Source organism: Canis lupus, chromosome 13 (genome assembly GCF_003254725.2).
Source record: "Canis lupus dingo isolate Sandy chromosome 13, ASM325472v2, whole genome shotgun sequence".
In the NCBI taxonomy this organism is placed as follows: Eukaryota; Metazoa; Chordata; class Mammalia; order Carnivora; family Canidae; genus Canis; species Canis lupus.
This window is the reverse complement of record NC_064255.1, coordinates 1,827,606-1,850,135: the sequence shown is the minus strand read 5'-3', so window position 1 is coordinate 1,850,135 and position 22,530 is coordinate 1,827,606. Positions and strand designations below refer to the sequence as shown.

The following is a 22,530-nucleotide window of genomic DNA, read 5'->3' as shown; positions in this document are numbered from 1 at the left end:
TACACAAGTCTGTGAAGAGACTAAGACCCAGTGAATGATACCTTGTAAGTGGATGATCTGTCTGGTATGTGAATTGTATCTTAGTAAAGCTGCTAAGAAAAAGTGCTCACAGCATAAGAGAACCAAGATTCTTAATTTTGATGTGGTATTTAAAGACATTACTATAAAACATGTAAGGTTCTCAAGTTTAATTCCTTTTTTCCTAACTGGGAATTGAGTAAAAAAATGGAAGGCATGCATGGTTGAAAATGTATGACAAAAAATGAGTTTTCCAGGCCAATGCCTTTATGAAAAGGATGGGTATAGGGATAAAGAATTTATAGTTTGTAATAAAAATTCAATTTTTCTCCAACATTCAAAATCTAGGGCAGAACAAGAGGCAAATTGGCACCTGGAGTTGGTAAGTCCTTAGAGGAAAGTAATAACTGCTAACGTTTATAAAGCGCTATGTGTGAGATACTGTTCTAAGTGCTTTTTACACCTAGCAACATTTATTCATCCTAGCAACTCAAAGAGTATGAACTATTATCATGCCTAACTTATACAGAAGGAAGCTGAGGCACAGGAAAGTTAAGTATCTTGCCCAAAGTATTTGGATCTGGACCCAGATACTTTAGTTTCAGAATCTTTGTTCTTAACAAATGAGCTATGTTACCTCTCTGTACTTTCCTCCTTCTGTGTTTCACGTTTCTCTCCAACAATGTAGCTTTCAAGAAATAATTGACATTTGTGAATAATGAGTTTTACCGTGACTTCCACAGGGCAAAAAATACTTCTATTGAGGGAGAATAATTCATAAAAAGTTGATCACAGACCATCCCATCCATTCATACTTACTATCCTTTCTTTCTTTCTTTCTTTTTTTTTTTTATATCCCAAACATTTTTTATGCTGAGCAGTAAACATCAAACACGTTGACTGCTAGGCACAAGTTTTTGTTGTCAGAATGAAATGTTTCCCTTCACTTTTAATGCAGCAGTATTTAATGGGAAAAGAGAAACAAATAAAATTTCTACTACCAAATAAAGTAATAGGACAAAAATGGCTTCACTATTCTTCTAGTTTGCAAATGTTTTTCATTTATTTTACAAGCCTGTCTCACTGACAGATTCCTTCCCTGTCATTTTTTGAAGGACAAGGAATCCTAGCATTTCAAACCATCTATCCATCCATCCATCCATCCATCCATCCATCCATCCAAAATCTCATTTGCTTTTTCAGTTTTCTCTACAAATTCTGCTTCAGCAAAGAGTTCACTAGTGAATTAGAACTCTCACTGCCTCATAGACAGAACAATGACTTTCCCCAGCAGGCCAGGAACAGAAGTGGGCCCCAGAGCCAGCCAGTACAGCAGAGGGGACCCACAGGAGTCACCCTGCTGGTGATGCCAGCAGGGACTGCTTGGTGAGTCTCACTAGCTCTCCTTCCCTTCTTCCTCAGCAAAAGAGTCCCAATTTCTGGTGCTAGGAGTGGCCAGGTGACATAGTTCTGGACTTTGGGATGTTGGTAGTACAGTGTGGAGAGTGTGGGTTCCAAAAAATATCCTTAAAGGCAGAAGGCACGCTCTTTCTTGGTCCCTTCCTCTTCTTGTGGCTGGAATGGGGACAAGATGCTTAAAGCTTGTGCAGCCATGCTGGACCATGAAGGAAAAGCAAGTATATGGGGACAATGGGGACAGCAGGAGGCAAGAAGATGGCTGGATCCTCATGACTTTACTGTAGAGATTCAGACAGTCCTTGTCCTTCTACCTTCAGACTGTTTTCACATGTGACAGGAAAAGAAACATCAGTTTTCTTTCAGTTACTGTCATTTGGTATTTCCTGTCTCTCAAAGCTGAACCTAATCCTAACTGATGCAGATCTCAGTAGCTCTGACAGTTTGTCCTGTGTGGTTGGGATTCCTCCTCAAGGACTCAAAAAACTCTATGGGAATCTATAATCTATAAAGTATCCCAAAATTTTACGTTAAATCTAGTTCATTCACATACTTTTCAGGGAGAAGAGGTCCATGGCAACTCATTTAATTTTTCAGATTCTCAGCTTTCTTGCCTGTATAAGGGGAGAACAGGGTCTTCATTTCTAAAATTTTCTAAGTAGTCCCACATCACACTGCCTATTGATCTGAAATCTAGCAGTCATCTATGACTTCTCTTACTCCCTCTCATTAAACTACCCTATTAGTTGTCAAGAGCACGGATTCTTTCTCTACAGTGTCTCCTCCATTTGCTTCTTTTCCCTCACACCTCCGCCCCTCAACCCTGTTCCAGCTTATAGCCTCTGTTGTCTCCTCTCTGAAACCCCTGACAGGTCTTCTCACATTTGGTCTCTTCATGCTACATTCTACTCTTTACCAGACTTTTAAATCAATTTACATAAAGGCCTGCACTGCCAATGGCTCCCCAATGCCTATGGGATCAAATACAATTCCATTTAAGAGGAGTCAGGGTAGCACAACACAGAAAAAAAAAAAAATCATATAAACCCAGCCTCGAGTCCTGGTTTTAGTTCCTTACTTGCTTTCGGAAAATTATATGACTTCTCAGAACCTGAGTCATGTTAGCTGTAAAGTAGAGATAATAGTACCTACTTAGGCAGCATCATCATGTAGGTCATAGGGATAGGACCTATAAAAGGACAAGTTTGGTGCCTGGCACATACTAGGTTCACAAAAAATTCGTTGCCTTCCTCTTTCCCTCAATGGAAAGGACGTGAACTAAAAAACTAAGTCTGCAGCCCACCACCCTTCCACTAATCCCTTATTTGTATAACCCATGCTGGCCAAACCAGATTATTTGCCACCTCCCAGATATAAGTTATATCTTCTCTTATTCAATTCTGAAGTTGTGCTCAGACTGATTTTTTTCCCCTTCATATCCCCTCTCCCTTCATTTTTTTAAAAATAGATTTTACTTATTTATTCATGAGAGACAGACAGACACACACACACACACACACACACACACACACAGAGAGGCAGAGACACAGGCAGAGGGAGAAGCAGGCTCCATGCAGGGAGTCTGATGGGTCTCGATCTTGGGTCCCCAGGATTAGGTCCTGGGCCAAAGAAAGGCAGGCAGTAAACCGCTGAGCCACCCAGGTGTCCCTCTCCCTTCATTTTACGTTGATATCCTACTCAGCCTTCAGGAAGTCCTTCAATTGCCATCTCCTTTATGAAGCCTTTTCCTGATGTTTAAAAAGGCACATTCTCTGTGGCACTTCATGGTTCTACTTTGCCTTATTTTGTGTACTTATCACTCTTCCTGAAAGCCTAGAGATGCCTTGGGTGCAGAACTAGAGCCCTGTCGACCTTTGTACCTCATGGCCCTAAGCCAGGTCCTTTTATCTGTATTTACTAAGTTAACCTCAAATTTTTCAAGCAGAGCTCTTTACAATATATTCCTAGATCCCTTTTTCCCCCTGTACTTTTACAATACCACAAAGACAGAATGATTAAAAGTGTATTTAGGGAATACTCTATTTTAGGTTCCTCCCTCATTGTCTAAAAAAGGAGGCAACGCTTCTGGATGTAAACCACTTAGCACTGTGACCCATCATTCAGAACCATTTAGTACTGTGTCCATTGGGTACACAAGACTTTTTCTTTTCCTTTATTTCCTAAGAGTCTGGCTCTGCCTCTTATTTCCTGAAAGCCCCCAAGACTTTTTTTTTCCTTTCTGCATTTCAACAACAATGAATCTCATATCTGGGCTTTGAGCACCACTCCTAAAGATGATGGATAGGAGCAAAGCCTTCTGGGACACATTAGTACAGCTGCCAGTGGGCAGGAGGTGCTTATAAAATAAAAAGGCTCAGGATTCTGGGAACATATTTTCAGTTATAAGTGAACCACCCAACACAGCTGAAAAGAAACACCCAAGAGTACTTCCTTTTATTCTTTTTATGCTGTGCATGGAAGAGGCAAGGCACATCATATTAGATTGCAAGTAACTCTCGAAAGGATTCTTTTTATGTAGTGTCACCAGGTGCTAATATCATAACCTTTGCCTATCAGGTATATGTAATTTAGAATTACAGGAAGCTTGTAAAAGCAAGTTTAAAGCAGCAAAATTCTAGTTTTTAATTTATTGGATAATATTGAGTATCACTGTCTGACTTGAAACATTTTCCATAGAATTATGAAAAAGAATAATACCCACACAACTATAAGGTTTAATGAAACTTTAGTTCCACCTGTGGATAAGTATGTAAGATAAAATATTATCAGAAAACTAAACACAATTAAATCATCACTAAGCTACGGACATAAAGTGTCACAATATAAACTCAAATTCAAACATAGAAATTGGTTTTATACGTAAAGCTCTCACACATCATTAGAATTGGGACAGAAAAGAAATTGTGAAGCTGTTAATGTGCTACATAGTCACTGCATTTAAAGGAAGGACTAAGAAAGGTATGGATTTTAAGCATTTAGGGGATAAGAGACTATCTCCTATGTGTCAGTAAGACATAGGAGCTTGCCGAATCTATATTTTGGGAGGAAGCTAGGAGAGGACAATGAGAAGATTTAAGAAGTGATGTGAGGCTTTTCTCCAGATGCAGACAGCCTTTGACGAACAGAAAGAAACAGTTTTGTCAGATATTTGCAAAGGGAAAAAGCTGGAAAAGCCATAGCAAAAAGGAGTAAAGTTTTTTTTTTTAGCGAGGTAGTCTTTCTAGAGACCCTCAGCCAGCAGTGACTCTTCTATAAAACCACAGACCATATATAAAAGGTTTCCCTCTTAGAAGAGCAGGGAAAATGCTGTGTAGACCTTCAGAGTCAGCCAGACTGGAAAGAAGCAGCTGACAGTGTGAGGCCAGTACTGACCATGAGTTTGGTGAAAAATGAGAACCAGAAGAGAGATCCAACAAGAAACGGTCCCTTTTGGGGGTGTGTATCTGCCAAGCTCACAATGACCCCTAATTCATAGCCATGTTGGTGAATGTGACCCTATCTCATGGCCATGGATGAATGAAGTAAGAGCACTTGACGTGCCATTAGGTGGGTCAGGAACGGGGAACTGAACTGGAAGTTGGACTTGCAAATGTGATTCTGGGAATTGCGGGGAGACTATCAGGTGGCCTGAGAAGCAGGAGAAAAGCTAGTTTGTTGAAAAGGAAGAATGAAGCAAACATGGGGAAAGAAACAAAGAAAAGTGATGTTGTGTAAACAGTCCCTTGGGTTCCTATCTTCCATTCCTGGTCTTGTCGTCCTTGGCCTCTAGGGCTCCTCACTGTATCTTGACACTAGATCCCTCCATTTTTCTTTAAGCCAGCTTCAGTGGGATTTCTGCTACCTGCAGCCTGGAGAACTGTACCTGACATACCTCCTTGGAGGCCCTGATCATGGAGCTTTGGGAAGGTAGTGCCTCTTATTGCAACCAGTCTTAGCCAGTGAAAGTGTGCTATTAATCACAGGCACAGCCAGCATCCCTAACAAATGTTATGACATTAACAGGCTATACATACAAAAAAGTCTTTCTCAGAAAAAGGGCTTTCTTGGTCTAATGCAGTTGGGTCCAGCTTCTTTGATCAATTGATACAATGATGATGATGATGATAATGACAAAACTGGTAGCAGTTACCCTTTACCGTGTGTTGTAATGATTTACTAAGCCCTGAACTATGTAAGGCTAGGTGCTTTACAAACATCACACCTACTTCTCACAACTCTTAATTGTAGCGAGAGTAGAATTTTGTTTGGAAAGGTCTGTGACATAAGGCACAACAGAGATGTCATTTGGGAAGGACCAGCATGCTAGGAAGGCAGGTAGCCACAAGAGGGTACTTAGCAATGATGGATTTATCATGATTCAAGATCTGGCCATTGGCTTGCAGTCTCAGAAAATTTCCATGGTGTCCTAGCACTGACTAGACTTACAAATGCTGAGTCATGCAACAAAGTTCACTAGAGACTGATACATAAACCAGATGCCAAGTTATTAATTTACCATGCGATATATAACTGCCAAGCAGCCTGGATACTGATGCTGGCCTGAGTAACGTATGATACTCTCTCTGTAGACAGATTGTATTGGGGGCCAAAGTTTTAGAAAGTTGTTTGGGTGGTAGATGATTTGAATGTTAGACACAGAGATTTGACAGCTGCTATATTCATCTCCATAAAGGAGATTTAGCTACCAGGTGAACCAGACACTTGGGCACCATTTCTTTGGATGCTGCCAGGAGAGCTTCTGCCAACAAATGCTTCCAAGACCTTCCCAGGCTTCTAGAGCTGACCAGTTTTCCTTCTGAAGGAAATATTCTTTCTTTAGATATCTTTTTGTTTTGTTTTGTTTTTAAAGATTTTATTTATTTATTTATTCATGAGAGACAGAGAGAGGCAGAGAGGTAGGCAGAGGGAGAAGCAGGCTCTATGCCAAGAGCCCAACGTGGGACTCGATCCCGGGTCTCCAGGATCACGCCCTGGGCTGAAGGCGGCACTAAACCGCTGAACCACCCAGGGATCCCTCTTTCTTTAGATATCTTAATATCCAATCCATCTTGTGTGTCTGGGAGTCCTTTTATTTATTTAAAGTTATTTTGCATATTTTGGGTCAGATTCATGATTTCATGCTTTAATAGTCTGAAGTAAAAGAATAATTTTATTTCCCTTCTTTCCACATCTCAACAGAGTAGCTCTCTATCACCCAAATGTATCATTATGATTATTATTATTCCAAAGTTTTACAAATAGGGTAAAAAACATCGTTTTTAGAGTCAGAAAGACCTGGGATAAAATTCTGGCTCTCCCATTTTTAAGTTTTATAATTCAAGATGACTTAATTTCTCTTGGCCTTAGTTTCCTCACTGATAAAGTGGAGATAATGTGCACTTCACAGAATAAAATGAGATTTACTCAAGTTATTATGCAAAGCATCTAGCACAGTTCTGGGTATAAAACACAGAGATGATCATAACATATTGGAGCAAAAATAACCTAGATCTCAACCTTTTAGATTCTCCTTGGTTTCCAAGTATGCAATTTTTTCTTCATTATCCTTCCAATGTGGTTTCACTTTGATTTTTATAATCATATTGATGTTACTTTAAAAACTAATTTCCCTAACTTTTGAACTGAATAAACAAAAGCGAACTGGACATGACTGCACTGATTTTTTTGGCTTACTGTTCTCCTTCTCCACCAGAAATAAACAAATGACACAGCTTGCTTTTGTCTTTTTTCTTCCTGTTATCCTTGTGAAGATATCGTTTATGGACTCTAGTCATGTTTTTTTCATGTAAGAATTCTGCACTAAATTCTGAAGCTTGAAAATGCCTTTTTAACTGAGAAAGGGCCATGAAATCATACAACTTCTGTAATAAATTATTCTTTCTGTTCCCAATTCAATTTACTTTACAGATGTCAGAATTCTCCCAATTACATGATTCTTCTGTAAAAATGTGTGGGTCTATCTTTATATTTAGTTATTCTATCTTATGAGTTTGCATATGCAACTATGCCCTCTATTTTCAAGTAAATTATAAACCTCGTAAGAGTAGGGACAGATCAATCTCTTTATATCCTCACTGTCTATACATTGTACTATCCTACACTATACTGAGAAGATATCAAATAATTCTTTGTCAGAGAGAAATGCTATGAAGTGGAAATAAAAATGACAGAGATTTTTATCTCATTTGTTAGTTATATTCACATTTTCTGAAGGTATAGATCTGAATCTAAGTATCTATTTAATTCTTTTGGTGTAAACTTTTGTGAACCTGTGTTAATTTTCCTCAAGTTACTTAAATGTTTTCTTTCCTTCTCCTGTAACATTAACACTGAGAATTTTATGTACACCCTAGATGTTTCTTACATTTGGAGGAATTCCTGACTTTGGCTTTTACATCTTTCCCCTTAATCCACATTACATGTTATCAATGCCAAACTCATCTTCCAATTTACCTCTTTACTTTTACCTCTTATCTTTTTAAATTGCTTCAGTGACTCCAGTCCCTTCGTGTTTGTCTTGAATGCTCAAGCTTTATACTCTTAATATCCTTGAGGAAAAATGATATTTAGTTTGGCCTATTCCCATATACCAAATGATATCTAAAAATTCAGTACAACACATAAATGAAAATAAAAAGGAAACAAGAATAATACAGTATTGAGAGAATCAGAGTAAGTAACATGACAGATCTGTGCAAGAATTAAAATATCCATTATTAACTTTACCCCAAAAATGGATTAAAATTTCACAATCTGGGTACATGCCTATTTCTAAAATTGAGTCCTGAGTAGGCAGCGTACACAACAGGATGAGGAAATGAAAACTCAGAATGTGCCAGACACAGTGCCAGTAATTCTAATGTGTAAATTCATTTAAAATGATACAACATTCCTTCTAGGTTGACGACATTATTCTACCCTACAAGTAGTAATTTTATTGATACCTAAGTATACTGCTAATACTTAAAATTTAACATGATAAAATTATAAACTGACCTAAAATAAGCTCCTTTTGCTTTCTGTGAATATTAATTTCAGGGTCCTTATTCAGAACCTATGGTTAATTTAATATTCTAAACATGTTTTCCACATCTTTCATTACAATTGTCAAATAAATTCCATAAACTCATATGGGAAGCCTGTTTATAAATGCCATTATCAATCATGGAAAGGTATATATACAGACAAATCTGAGGGTTCTGTACATAAGTGACCTCTAAAAGGTTGTTTTTTTTTTATGAACTAAATGGTCCTCAAGAAAAAAGTGAACCAAACTTAATTCTGTTTTTAGGACTAAAACCAGAGAGATTAACTTATCTTTGTATTTAAGAACTAGCCTCTGTCTAGGGGGCAGTGGGCTTGGCAGTACATTCAATGATCTCACCAAAAGTCTATGTAATGTAATGACATTAGACTGTGTGTTTATGGTAGATAATACCAGTGAAGCATAACACAATGCATCTTGACATAATTCAGTTTGCAAAACCGAAGCTCATTCAACAGCCTCATAAAATTATGACAAACAGCGTAATACTTTTGAATAATACAAAATAGAAACATGGACATTCATTCATACATTCATCCATCCATTTGATATATGGAGCATATCCGGTGCAGTGGTAATAGTAATACGGGACCATAATGACAGATTTGATACAATCATTGCCTTCCAAACTACAATCTAGGAGACAAGATATGAACACACACACAGTTGAAATGTGAGGAATGAGTAAGAAATAGCATAAAAGTGGTGCTATGGAGGACTACAGAAGAAGGAAGTACTATGTTTGGAGATAGCATCCAGGTAAGGCTTCATGGAGTAGAGGGCATATGGGCTGTTTGGAACTGTGGGTAGGATTTCAGCAGAGAAAGAAGAGATTCAAATGAAGAGGGAGTATGGAAGTGGGCTGTCATTGGCAGGTTTGGTAAATGCTGAATAGGCAGGTTTGACTATAAGGTAGATCATCTGTAATGGAGTGAGAAGTAAAGCTGGGTGAGGGGGTGGGGAGGTCAGTCAAGGTCCTTGAGAGAGGCCCTCAAGGTCAGTCTACCGGTCTGCCAGAATCATTGAAAACTTTTCTCAAGGAATTGATACAATCCAACTGTTCCTTTAAGAACTTAGGATAGTTTAAAGGAAGAGAGATGAAGGCTGGAATTTTACTTAGACGGTTCTTTTAGTGGTCCAGACATTTGCTTGTTAAGGAGGAGTGGAGGGAAAGAAATGAACATTTATTGAAAGCTCACTATGTGTAAGGCATTTATTTGTTTTAGCCATAACGTTTCATTCAATTATTGTAACATCTCTGAGAGGTAAATAACATTAACTCCAGTGTTCAGTTGAGGGGCTGAATCCCCAGAAGCCCAAGATCTGGGGCTGCAAGTGCTCAAGGAAAAAGCTGTCATACTGAATCAAAGCTGTGATTCACACAACATGTTTTCTGTTCTCAACAGAAGCTCCAAGGAAACAAAATAGTTTGTATAGTTCTAAGATTGCAACCCAGAGAGTTATTTCTGCAAATGAGGCTTACCCCAACCCTTGGGTCAAACTCTGCTCTTAGTCAGAGGAACATAAGGATTAGCCCAGGAGCTCAGCAGCCTGGCAACCTCCTGCCAGTCCTGCTTTATTCTCCATTCCAGTTGTTGATTCTGGGTGTTCTTACCGCTGGGATCAAGCTCTCCCTTTCAACTTACAGGAGGCTAATTCCCTCTTGCTTCTTAGACCAGCATCCCTGTCCTTGAACTCTGCCCACATCTCAGTTCCTATCTCTCCAACAAGATGTGAAACCTTTCTAATACCAACTGTTTGCTGTTGCAACCTGTCAGGCTTCCTTCATCAGTGCTTTGCTTATATGTGACAAATCCACTGTCTAGACCCTGGGACTGTCCCAGATGTCATGGGCTACACTGGCTGGTCTGGGAAATCAGCAGCCTCCATTCTCTCTCTCTCTCTCTCTCTCTCTCTCTCTCTCTCATTTTTTAAAAGATTTTATTTATTTATTCATGAGAAACACAGAGAGGAGAGAGAGAGAGGCAGAGACACAGGCAGAGGGAGAAGCAGGCTCCATGCAGGGAGCCTGATGTGGGACTCGATCCCAGGTCTCCAGGATCACGCCCTGGGCTGAAGGTGGCACTAAACCGCTGAGCCACCCGGGCTGCCCAGCAGCTTCCATTCTCTCTGGTCTAGCCTATACTTCTATTTGATGAAAAGACTTTTGAAAATACAAAATAATACATGTCACCACAGTAGTACTCATACTTAAATATTAAATAGTGCATGCTGTGTGCCAGGCATTGTTTGTATTTGTATTTGTCTTTCAAACATTAATTCCTATAATCATCACATTATTAATAGCCTCATTTTAGTGATAAAAAACAAAAGCAAAACAAAAACCTGAGACTGAGAGAATAAGATGTCTTATAGATGTCTTATAGATGTCTAAGGTAACATCTAGCACTCTGGCTAGTGTTTATCTTCTTAACCAGAATGTTCTTCTGCCTCTCCAATATCAGTGAAAAGATAAAGAACATGTCTACAGTGAATGTACTTACTATCTCAAATGCCTTATTTAATACCACTAATAGTTATCAGACTTCTATTAATAAATGTGTTAACATTTAGTTATAAATAAGAACCCACAAAAGCAGTTAGAAAGAAGCCCTTATACTTACATGATGCTGAAAATTTGAAATATAAGTATTGTCATTTTGGCTGAAAATACTAAAGATGTTCTGCATTTGGGCAAGTCTAGTAAGACCGCAGTCTTCAAAGATATTGTTATTTTACTTAGCAAAAATAATCTAAGAATGCTGGTAGAGAAGATAATTATGAATATAATCTTAATAGGAGGAGAAACAAATTTAAAGAATCAAAGTAAAATTGCTAAGAGAGTAGATCTTAAAAATTTTCATCACAAGAAAAAAATTAAATTAAGGACTACTGAGATCTTGGCAAATTATAGTTCTGCACATTCAAGTTCACTTGACAAAATGATGAGAAATTTTATTGCTATCAATTCAGAAGGTGAATATCTGACTAAATATAATCAGAAACTTAAACAAGAATAAAATAAGAATATATTAATGTTAATATGCTAATACGTTACTATGAATCTTGGATTCCTCTGATTTAAGTACAGAGCACTCAATGGGGGCCCTGGGCAGTAGAGTTGGTTGGGAAACTGACTCTTGGATTCTGTTTGGGTTGTGATCTTGGGTCATGGGATTGGGCCTTGCATCTGGCTCCACACTCAGTGTAGAGTTTGCTTAAGACTCTCTTTCCCTCTGCCCCTCTCCCTCATGCTTTCTCTTTCTCTCTCTAAAATAAGAAAGTCTTTAAAAAGTAAGTACAGAGCACTCATTAAAAAAAGTTTGGGGGCATCTGGGTGGCTCAGTCGGTTAAGCAACTGACTCTTGATTTTGTTCAGGTCATGATCTCAGAGTTGTGAGATGAAGCCCCATATCAGGCTCCCCGCTGGGCATGGAATCTGCTTAAAGAGAGAGGGCATGTGTTGGGGGAGGGACAGAGGGGGAGAGAGAGAGAGAATCCAAGCAGACTTCCCACTGAGCATGGAGCCTAATGAGGGGCTTGATCCCTGGACCCTGAGATCATGACCTGAGCTGGAATTAAGAGTTGGATACTTAAGTGACTGAGCCACCCAGGTGCCCTTAAGGAACTTATTTTCTAATCATAGAAAAAGACCATGAGCAGTTAAATAAATAAATGCATATAATAATTCTAAAAGGCAATTAACACCTATAAAGAAAGTAAAACAAGGTAATTTGGTTTAGAATAAAGAAGTAGGAAAAAAAAAAGAAGTGGTAGTGAACCAGCTGTGACAAGACATTTGAGCTGGTACCAAACTGACAAAGTTGGGGGGGGGGAACAGAGCAAGGGAAATGACTCTCAAGTAGTATGTTCAAAGGGAAAAAAGGCCAGTACATTTGGAGCATAGTAAGGAATGGAAAGAGGCATGAGACTAAGTCAGTGAGATAGGCAGGGCAAACCTCATAGGTCCTTATAGGCAATAGCAAGATGGTTGTTTTTTGTTCCAAGAAGTAGTAGAAGGCACCATCAGATTCTAAGAGGAGTGATGTGACTTGATCTACATTTTTAAAAGATCACATTAGCTGCTGTTTGGAACATGCGTTACAAGGAGTCAAGGATGGAATCATTTAGACCAATTAGGAAGCAGGGAATAGGAAGTGGCAGCCTGGACTCCAGTTGTACCAATAAAAAGAGAGAAGTAGATGGAATAGGGACATATTTTAGAGGCAGAAATGATAGGACTTGTTGATGAATTGGATGTGAGGGGTCAGGGAAAGACAGCAATCTCACTGTTCTGAGTAGATGGTTGTGTGATCTAGTGATAGGTGGCAAACTAGAGGAAAAATTTTGTAGAAATTTAGGTCTACAGAATAAGTAGATAAGTAGAATGATAATGTGGTGATATCAGTAATACATTTACATAAAGTCAGGGAAATGACAAGCAATAAACTTTAATAAAATCATACAGAATATGATCACTGGTTAGCTAGTTTTCCTATTAGCTATCTTAAGCCTAAGACCATTCTCAGTGCTGGAAATGAACATGAAAACTGAGTCCTCCATTCTGGCCTTATGTGGACATATTTTATTTCATAGAACAGTTCTAGAAATGCTGAAGAGTGTCAGCACATGGTGGGTACTCGAAAAATGTGCAGTGAACTGAATAACAATTACAATTAGAGAATATGTAACATAACCTACCTACAAAAGGGCTAAGAGTAGAATTGAGAACTCTCAAAATCGTCATGTATCAGGAATCTGAATTACACTACTCCCTATTTTAAAATTTGTTTTGTGGGTATGTAAACTTATGTATACATACATATGTATACTTGTGTGTATTTCTCTCATACTATTTATGGGAAAAATGGGTATGATCTAATCTTTTTTCCTAGTATATAATCAGCACTTTTCCACAAAGCTTTTATTTAAAAACGAATAGTCATTACCTACCTGTAGCATATCACCAAGGTCTGCTGTGCTAATATCTGGATCCTCTGTGGTGTTGAAGGGCACAGGGGTTATCCGTACAAGGGTGAGCACTCTAGGTTCTGGATATCTCCATAACATCATCCCTGAGCTGTCTTCAGTTTCATTGTAAAACACGACTTCATAGACACCAGGCATTTTCAAAGGTTCTGTTAAATGAAAAAATAATTAATTGTATGCTTTTGAACGGGAGCATGTTGATTTATTACAGAAAAAGAACATTATAAGCATGAAGGATAAGAATATAAAGAAGCTGGCTGGTCACTTTTATATAATTTGAGACAGGAATATATTAAGAATTTCCCCTTAAGAGAGACTGAAGGGTAATGTCCTATTTTTGTACTGCAGGTATTAATGTAGTTTAAGTGATTTTGATGTGTTATTTTGTGAATGTACGGTCAAAATTCTCTCTCATACTGAAGCTGTTGTTACTTACCAGCATCTCTTATATACTGGAATAGGCCTGTCCGTAGGTCATCTGAACTTTGTTCGCTTTTAAAAATCTGGTTCATTTCTATAGGAGATGGCATTTGTGGCACTGCTTCAGGAACTTGCACTTCAAAATTTCCCTTCTCGTTAAGGTATCCACTGAGTAATTCATGTAGAAGAACTAAACAATTCAAATGCTCTTGACCCCAGAAAACCTTTAAGAATCATATGAAAAATTTTAGTGTCTTTTAAATACAAATGAATACTTCATAAGGATAATTAGCCACAATCACACTAGAATTAATGCAAGACCATAATTATGTTCAATTTAATTATTGACAACTATAATTTCTAAGTAATTGACCTATGGGATGAAATTCTATTACTTAAATAAACACATAAAAACAAGAAAATCAATTACATTATATATTGTGTGAATAACCATGAGTTTTCAATGCTGAATTGACAATGAAATTATGTGAATGTGAGGTTATGTTTATGAGTTAACTTAGCTAAGTGAGAAAACAACACCTATTACAGTCTGAGAGAAGGCAATGAAGATCCTCTAGGTCAAAATGTTAACAAAAGAATAATAATAACTTTGTGGAATAGCTTTCTACTTTTTGTCATGAGATTAAATACATCTTAATTATAAGGTTCCTTTCTTTGCACTTATATTTTTTAGAAAAGAAGAGAGGGAAGATGCTTAATGAACTTGAACTCAGATGGCTCCCAACTTCCATGTTCAGTGAGAATGTGCCAACATCCAGTATTCCACAGCCCCTGAGAATCAATCATACAGGGGATTCAGCAGAGTTTCAGAACAAAGGCCTTGGTATTTTCTCTGATAAAGAGGATTAGATTCTCTTTCTCTACATGTGAAATGTATTAGTCCAGAACAAAAGTATGACCAGTGGGCAATAATGATTAATGTCAGAGGATTCAAAATGTCAATAATTTACATTTTCTTGAATATATTGGATAAAGGCAATACAAACATTATTTCTAAGAGAACCAGATTAACACAGAAGAGAGAAAAAATATAAAGAAGTGAAAAAAAATAATCCTATACCTGTGGTTAAATTTTAAACCTAAGTTTGGGTCCCGTTCTCTGGAATTAAGGCAACAGAAATAAAGATAAGAAATATGATACTAAGTCTACTGTTCTCATCAGTCTTATTTTTATTGGATCCTGAAAAATAGAGATAGGTGAAAAGTCAAGCTAGGGAGTTGAATGCTATACTCTAGGCTTTATTTTTTATTTTTTATTTTGTTTTATTATTATTTTTTAAATTTATGATAGTCACAGAGAGAGAGAGAGAGAGAGAGAGAGGCAGAGACATAGGCAGAGGGAGAAGCAGGCTCCATGCACTGGGAGCCCGACATGGGATTCAATCCAGGGTCTCCAGGATCGTGCCCTGGGCCAAAGGCAGGCGCCAAACCGCTGCGCCACCCAGGGATCCCTACTCTAGGCTTTAAATTGTCAAGAGACAGCAACTTTATAACATAGAGATGACATACTATGTTTTTGTCTTAATATTGATTTTAATGAGGAGTTGCTTTGCTGTCTTGGGAAAATGGTAATACAGTTAATATTGTTGATAAAATAACATGAAATCACATGAAGGTTTCTGATAGATGGTGAACATCTCCTAAGCAATACAAAGCAGTTATGAATCCTTCCACATCTAGCTCCATGTCAGTAAGAAAACTGGTGAAAAGTCAAGACAAAACAATTTTTAGATAAAAACAAGAATTTCATATATACCTCCATTATTAACAAATTAGCCATTTCCATATTCTGTAATTGTGAATTTCTCAAGATTTTTGGATTTATGTCAAACTTGGAGGACATCAAATCACATAAAGAATATATTCAAGTCCATCCAAATAGGAAGTTACCTTATTTCTTGATAACTCAGTAAAGAAATAAGTTGCATATCCTCACATAGTCCATATATGGCTATAAATCAAATGCATTAAAAGGCTACAACTGATTATATGTCAAGCGTTAATCATCAATGGCAGGTGCCAAGGAACCTGCCATTGGCAAATGGTTTTTATATATTGCTGATGACACTGTGCTTGAGACAAGTTGACTACTTTGTAATTAGAGAAGTCCATAATTAGAAAAAAGCTTAATGACCCAGCAATTCTACTCCTAGTCACATATCCAAGAGAAATGAAGACATGTCTGCACAAAAGCTTGTATACAAATGTTCCTAGCAGCTCCAATCATAATAGACCAAAGTGGAAAGAACCTAAATGTCTAAATATTGATAAAAGGATAAATTTGGTATGGCCATACATTGGAATATTATTTGGCCCATAAAAAGGAACAAAGTTTTGGCACCTGGTACAACATGGATGAATCTTGAAAAAACTATGCTAGGTGAAAGAAGCCAGTCACAAAAGACCACTGATTATATGATTCCATTTACATGAAATGTCTAGAACAAATATGTAGAGTGAGAAAATGGATTAGTAGTTGCCCAGCCCTAGAGAGAGGATTAGAGTATAATGGGGAATGAATGCTAATGGGTACAGGGTTTTGAGGGGTGTGTGTGTATGTGAAAATGTTCTAAAATGGATTGTAGTAATGAGGACACTTTATGAATATACTAAAAAACCCACTGAATTGTACACTTTATTTAGGTGAATTATATGATAGGTGGCCATATCTCAATAAAACTGTTAAGAAAAAGCTTAAGAAGGGACACCTGGGTGGCTCAGTGGTTAAGCATTTGCCTTTGGCTCAGGGCGTGATCCTGGAGTCCCTGGATCGAGTCCCACATTGGGCTCCCTATTGGGAGCCTGCTTCTCCCTCTGTCTGGGTCTCTGTCTCTGTCTCTCTCTCTCTGTGTGTCTCTCATGAATAAATAAATAAAATCTTAAAAAAAAAAGGCTTAATAAAAGATCAATCTGATAATACTCTTTCTCACCATATCAAGATTTAGTGAAACAGTTCAAAAAAAGAACAAAGGCTAGTTGAAGACTTATGGTAAAAATGTGGCCAATCCCCACAGACCTGTAGCAGACCTCCTTGTAAATCAATGGATATTTTTGGTATGGATTGTTCTGGGCCTGGATTGCCACTGTGTTTACACCATTTAGCTTCCAGATTGGCATTAGCACAGCACGGTCCTATCAGAATCCGATTTCTTTCTTTGAGACTTGTTTTAAGTAGAAAATCATTAATGTTAAGTAGAAATGATGACCCAAGAATTACACCTGAAAAAAAAAAAAAAAAAAACAAGGAGAGGGCATATATATTATAATTATTCCTTATCAAAAAAGTATGTTTGAGCAAGAATTATCTGTATTTCTTAAGAGCATTAATTCATCCTTTGTCAGAGTCTTTTTCAGTTGGCTTTCTCCCACAGTTGTATGCCACTTACAGAGAATTCTAGTTATAAAGCAGGTAGGCTTCATTCACATTTCTAACAAAGAAATATTTGCCAAAACATTATGACTTTTTCCATGTGTGAGCATTTTAAGTTTTATGAGTAGAGGCATTTTCATTAAATTGTGCAAGTTTTTCAAACAACTACATTAAGAGTAGGAACAGCTGCTTCATTTATCTATTGTCACATGATGGGAAAGGGTAATTTTCTGTGATTTCTTATAGTAACAGAGTATAGTGTATTACTCTGCTAGACACTCAAGTTTTTGACCGGCCCATGCTAAAATTCAAAACAATCAAAATATATAACATGTGTTTTCTAAAAATTGTAGTTTAATCCAAACTTCACACATCATAACCACTTGAAGTTTACAAAGCCTTAAAAACAGATAGTGGCAGGTTAGATTTACGAGAAAAACTATATGCTATAGTTCAAAGTAAATATACCCAGAAAAGGAATACACTTTAAAATGTAGGTTTTCTTTTGAACTTAAACTAGAAGTGTAGATCAAAACCTCTTCATAAAACTAACAGCACACTTGAAGATATTTGGATGCAAAGTTAAGAGTGGTGGGTTAACTTTCCCCCAAGGAGCTCATATTCTGAATTGTCATTGTGAATATTGAATTTCACTAGACCACGTTTGTAATGCCCATGGCTTATTTTTCTAATGATATTTGATCTTTAAAAGAGATGAAAGATTAAAAAACACCTTAGGCCCATAGTATACACGTTTCAAAGTATAGTACCCACACTGACTTTTCAATTCTGTGGAGACTTAAAAACTTCATACAGGTTGTATGCTCCTACTGCAGAAATAAGATACATAACTTCTAATCTTCCATGGAAGACACTGCACTCATGTAAGTTGGGGCTAAGACTTTTGTTAATAATTAGGACAGTAGGAACCAGTTTCATAAATTCTTTCAACCATATTATGGCACTAAGATTTCCATTTCATTTACACAACTTTCTTTATTCACAACTTTCTCACTTAAAGAAAAAAATAATACCACAGAAAGTTAAAAAAAAAAAAAAAAAAGAACCAGGCTCCCAAATACCCAAGAATCAGAAATCATCTTCATTAATGTAGTTTAGAACTCAAGTCATAACTTCCTGACTTAACTGCATTACATTGCCTGAAATATTTACTTTTTAACAGTAAATATCAGCTAAATGAAACATACCAATTTAGCATTCAGAAATTTCTTATAATGGGATTATATGAAAGTACAGGCTTGATTCAGTACAGCTATCCAGCAAATGAGTATTAAGGGAATGTTAGAATTACATTTCCCAATACATGCATTTTCACTCTGCCCTACTACCCAATTACCTGATAGTAATCTTAAAGTGAATATTCTTTTGGCTCCTTGTACACAAAATATTTTATAGCAAAAGCCTTCTAGGTTGCTTATTTGATGTTTATCACTACCTCACCAGACACTCAGATTTAAAAAATCTCGGGGGCCCACTTTGGGGGCTCTTGTTCTCTTAGTCCAAGACTTAATTTCCAGATCATTCTATCCATCTCCATTATTATAAAACAATCATGGGAGACTTTGGTAAGCTAAATGACTGAAAGGGTAGAACACATAATTTTCAAGCTTTAGTAGACTGACCATCTTACTCAGTATAGTACTGAGCACAACAGTAGCTCTTCAGGATATATCCCACCAAACTGAATTGCCAGTGTAAAATCTGACCCTACTTTCATCTGTGTCAACATATTTCTTAACTGACAAACAAAAGATAAAAGTGCTTAAATCTTTGCCATTCTTCATTTTGCATCACTCTGTCATAGAATAATAAGGTTGGATGGAACAGACCTTAGAAACCATCCATTCCAAGTCCCCCTCCTCTAAAAGAAATCACACAAAATCCTTTCTATTTTGAAATGATGCTAGAATCACCTAAAAGTTGCAAAAATATACAGAGTTCCCATATACCTCTCTACCAGAAACACTGAAATCAACATTGATATCCTGCTATTAAGTGATCTACAGATCTTATGTAAATTTTGCCTCCCCCCCCCCCCCCCCCCACTAATGTCCTTTTTATGGTCCAGGATCCAAACTAGGATCCCTACTGAACTTAGCTGTCAGGTCTCCTTAGTCTCCTTTAATCTGTGACAGATCCTCTAGCTTTGTGTTTAGTGACTTTGATGCTCTTGAACAGTCCAGGCCAATTATTTTGCAGGATGTCTCTCCATTTGAGTTTATCTGATGTTTTCTCATTAGAATGAAGTTATACATTTTTGGCAAGAATCCCAGAAAATTGATGCCCTTCTCAGTGTATCAATATTAGGGTCTGTGATATTGATGTTTTACAACTGGCAATATTAACTCTGATCACATGGCTAAAATGGTGTCTGCCAGGTTTTGCCACTGTAAAATTGCTATTTTTTCATATGAAAATAAAAATATCTTGTGGGGGGAGATATATGAAAATCATGCAAGTATCTATCCTTTTTTATACTAAACTTTTACCCACAAATGTTTCTGCATCCATCTATGGTTCTTGCCTGCAATTATTACTGTGGTATGTGACAATGTTTTTTCCCAGTGTTCTTACTCTCCTACACTTAACTAGCATTCTGTGGTAAAATGGACTGTCCTTTCTACCCCATCTATTAGTTCAATTATGTATTTGTATTACTATGGACTCACAGGTACTTATTTTATTTTATGGGTTATAATCTATCATTTACTTTGTTGCTTCAATTGAACCAACTCTGGGAACTGAGAATCCCTTCAAGTTGGGTCCTGTGTCCTTTTGATATACCACCATCATTTTTGGAGAACTTCTTTACTTTCTGGCCATCAAAGATGTTTTAGGCTTATCTTGTATTCTTCCCATCTCATCTATGGCATCAGCCATTTGTCCAAAGAGCCTGGGTTTCTTTTGCTAAAGAATGGTACCTCGAAAACAAAATCTGGGCAGTGGGTATGCTCATTGCTACTAGGGTGTCACTGCTTCTAGGCTGTCTCAGCAGAGAGGGCTAAGAAAGAAGTCTATGTATATATACTACCCATGTTTATACACACACATTTGTATTTCTGTACCTATCGATCAGACCATATATTAAAAATCATGAATTCACACTGATACTTCTGGTTCTATACAGTACCACAGAGTGGTTTCTAGCCTTCTGCTTTTCTTTATTTATACCTCTCCCTATGACAGTGAGAAACCTGCCGAATGCTCCCTCTAATGTGCTGATTTCTAATCATCCCTAAAATATCACTTTGAAGTGGTGAAAATTAAAGCAGAAGAACGAAGACAGACATAAAGGACAACTTCATGGGAGCAAAGGTAATTATCAAAGAAAAGAAAAGAAAGGGCTTATATTTATCTGCAGAAGTCTTGTTAAGAATGGGCTTGACAACATTTTGTCTGGAACATACAGATGAAGGCGATTACCTTTCTTACTCTATAACAGCTTTCATTTATACAAAGATGTTTGTAAGCATATGATAACATCTTTATAGTAGTAGCCTAATACATACAGAACTTGGATCTTACTAGATATTTCTACTATGTGGGAGCTACTCATAATACTGATACTGTACTAAGTTAGTTTCTGAGGTTTTACTTAAAAATTAGTACTAGAATGACAAAATTTACATACTTATATCTTACGTATATTCCTCAGAAAGTGCTTCTCTTTTCACAAAGTAGAACTTAAGTAGGGTTGATGGAAAGCTTTTCTTAATTCTCCAAAGTTATACAATTAGTATTTACTGTCTGGGGTAAGGAAAGATATGAAAAAAATCTAAACTTGAATCATTACAAACAAATATAGGAATATTGATGGCTTTTGTGTTACTACATACATCTGTAAACACATGAACCACTTCACTGTTATCATACAAATCCTATTTTTTTGCTTGGGTAGAGAGAATGAGATACCTAGAATTCTTAGGAGAATAAAGATAAAGGTAGGGACTGTAACCTCAGGAAAATGGCCCATAAGCAGGAAGCCAATGATCAGGTCAACACTTGGGAGCCGGCAACAAGAATCAGAAAGCCAGCCAGACTCAGGTAAACTGTGAGGAGGACGGGAGAAGGCACACTCTACCTGAGATACAGAGATCTTACACCTGAAGCAGGCACTGTTACAGCCATAGCTTTATTTCAACACTAAGTGAATCTAAGGACTGCTTTGCCAGAAAGTAGGCTAGCAGGGCTGGAAACTTGCCAGACTTTTTGATTTTCATGTTTGATACTCTCCGGAGTTTGATTTGGCTTAGGGATGAGCATGAGAGTCAATGAAAACCAATCAAGTGCAGTAATACTTTTGGGCAAGTGACCTTTCTTGCTCTCTGCTTTGAAGTTAAGAAAATGAAGGCGCTGCAGTTGCTGGCAGCCACCATGTGGGGTGTGAGGCTGAAGCTGTGTAACACAGAAGGGAGATGTAATGGATTCCACCATGTCCAAGGACACCACTGGTTCCAAGCTTTTCACCTACATGAGACTGCTTAAATCAGCTTAGGTCCGATTTTCTGTCATGTATAAGCTAAAGCATCCCAACCGATATACAGTCTCCAAGTAAAGGGATTGCCAAGGGTAACCCACAGTTTCTATTCTTTTCCCTCATGTCCAATCTCTTATTCCAGTGAATTTCTCTACCTCATGGCTTTAAGGACAATTTATTATAACAGTATTCATAATCATGCTTCATTTCTTAACATGCTAAGTGCTACTCCCATGTTTCTATCTGAGAGGCTTCTGGATATCTGGGATCACCTCTACCTTGATATTTACACGTGAATGCATTTATTATTCAACCAATGTTTATTGGTCATCAGCTATATATATATATACACTGGGTTACAAAGGTAAAATAAGTAATTTACAAGTTTCTCTCATGTCAGATTTTTCCTTGGCAGTTTATCAGCCTCATGTTCCGAGATCTCATGAAGTACTAGAGGGGAAAAAACAACCAACGTGTGTAATATGGAATCTGTTAAACAAGTGAACTCTTAAAAAACATAGACACTTCCCTAATATCAAACAAATCTGTTTTTTTTTTTGCTTTGTATTCTCTTTTGTGCTGTTAATTTTTTCTAATAAGTATTTGTGTACGTATATGTACATTGTCTTCATTTTTTTTCTTTTTTCCCTAACAGTCTACTCCTCACTCTCTTCTTAAACCTTTGTAATCCTTTTACAGTTTGGACTTGCTTCTATTTCAGGTCGACCAGCA

At 37.3% G+C, this 22,530-nt stretch overlaps 1 protein-coding gene across 13 annotated transcripts in view; it reads right to left on the bottom strand.

The window, feature by feature from the left end:
- The window catches only part of VPS13B (vacuolar protein sorting 13 homolog B), a 733,580-nt gene that overhangs the window by 122,599 nt on the left and 588,451 nt on the right, over positions 1–22,530 (bottom strand). For 12 of the 13 annotated variants that reach the window (XM_049093088.1, XM_049093083.1, XM_049093086.1 and 9 more), the window contains 3 exons: positions 16,947–17,149; positions 13,926–14,133; positions 13,454–13,638 (listed from right to left, as the gene is read on the bottom strand). In XM_049093088.1, the coding sequence (XP_048949045.1) occupies positions 13,454–13,638; positions 13,926–14,133; positions 16,947–17,149 (596 nt within the window). Of the gene's footprint in view, positions 1–13,453; positions 13,639–13,925; positions 14,134–16,946; positions 17,150–22,530 lie in introns of those variants that run through there. The other variant, XM_049093092.1, reaches the window with a different exon arrangement.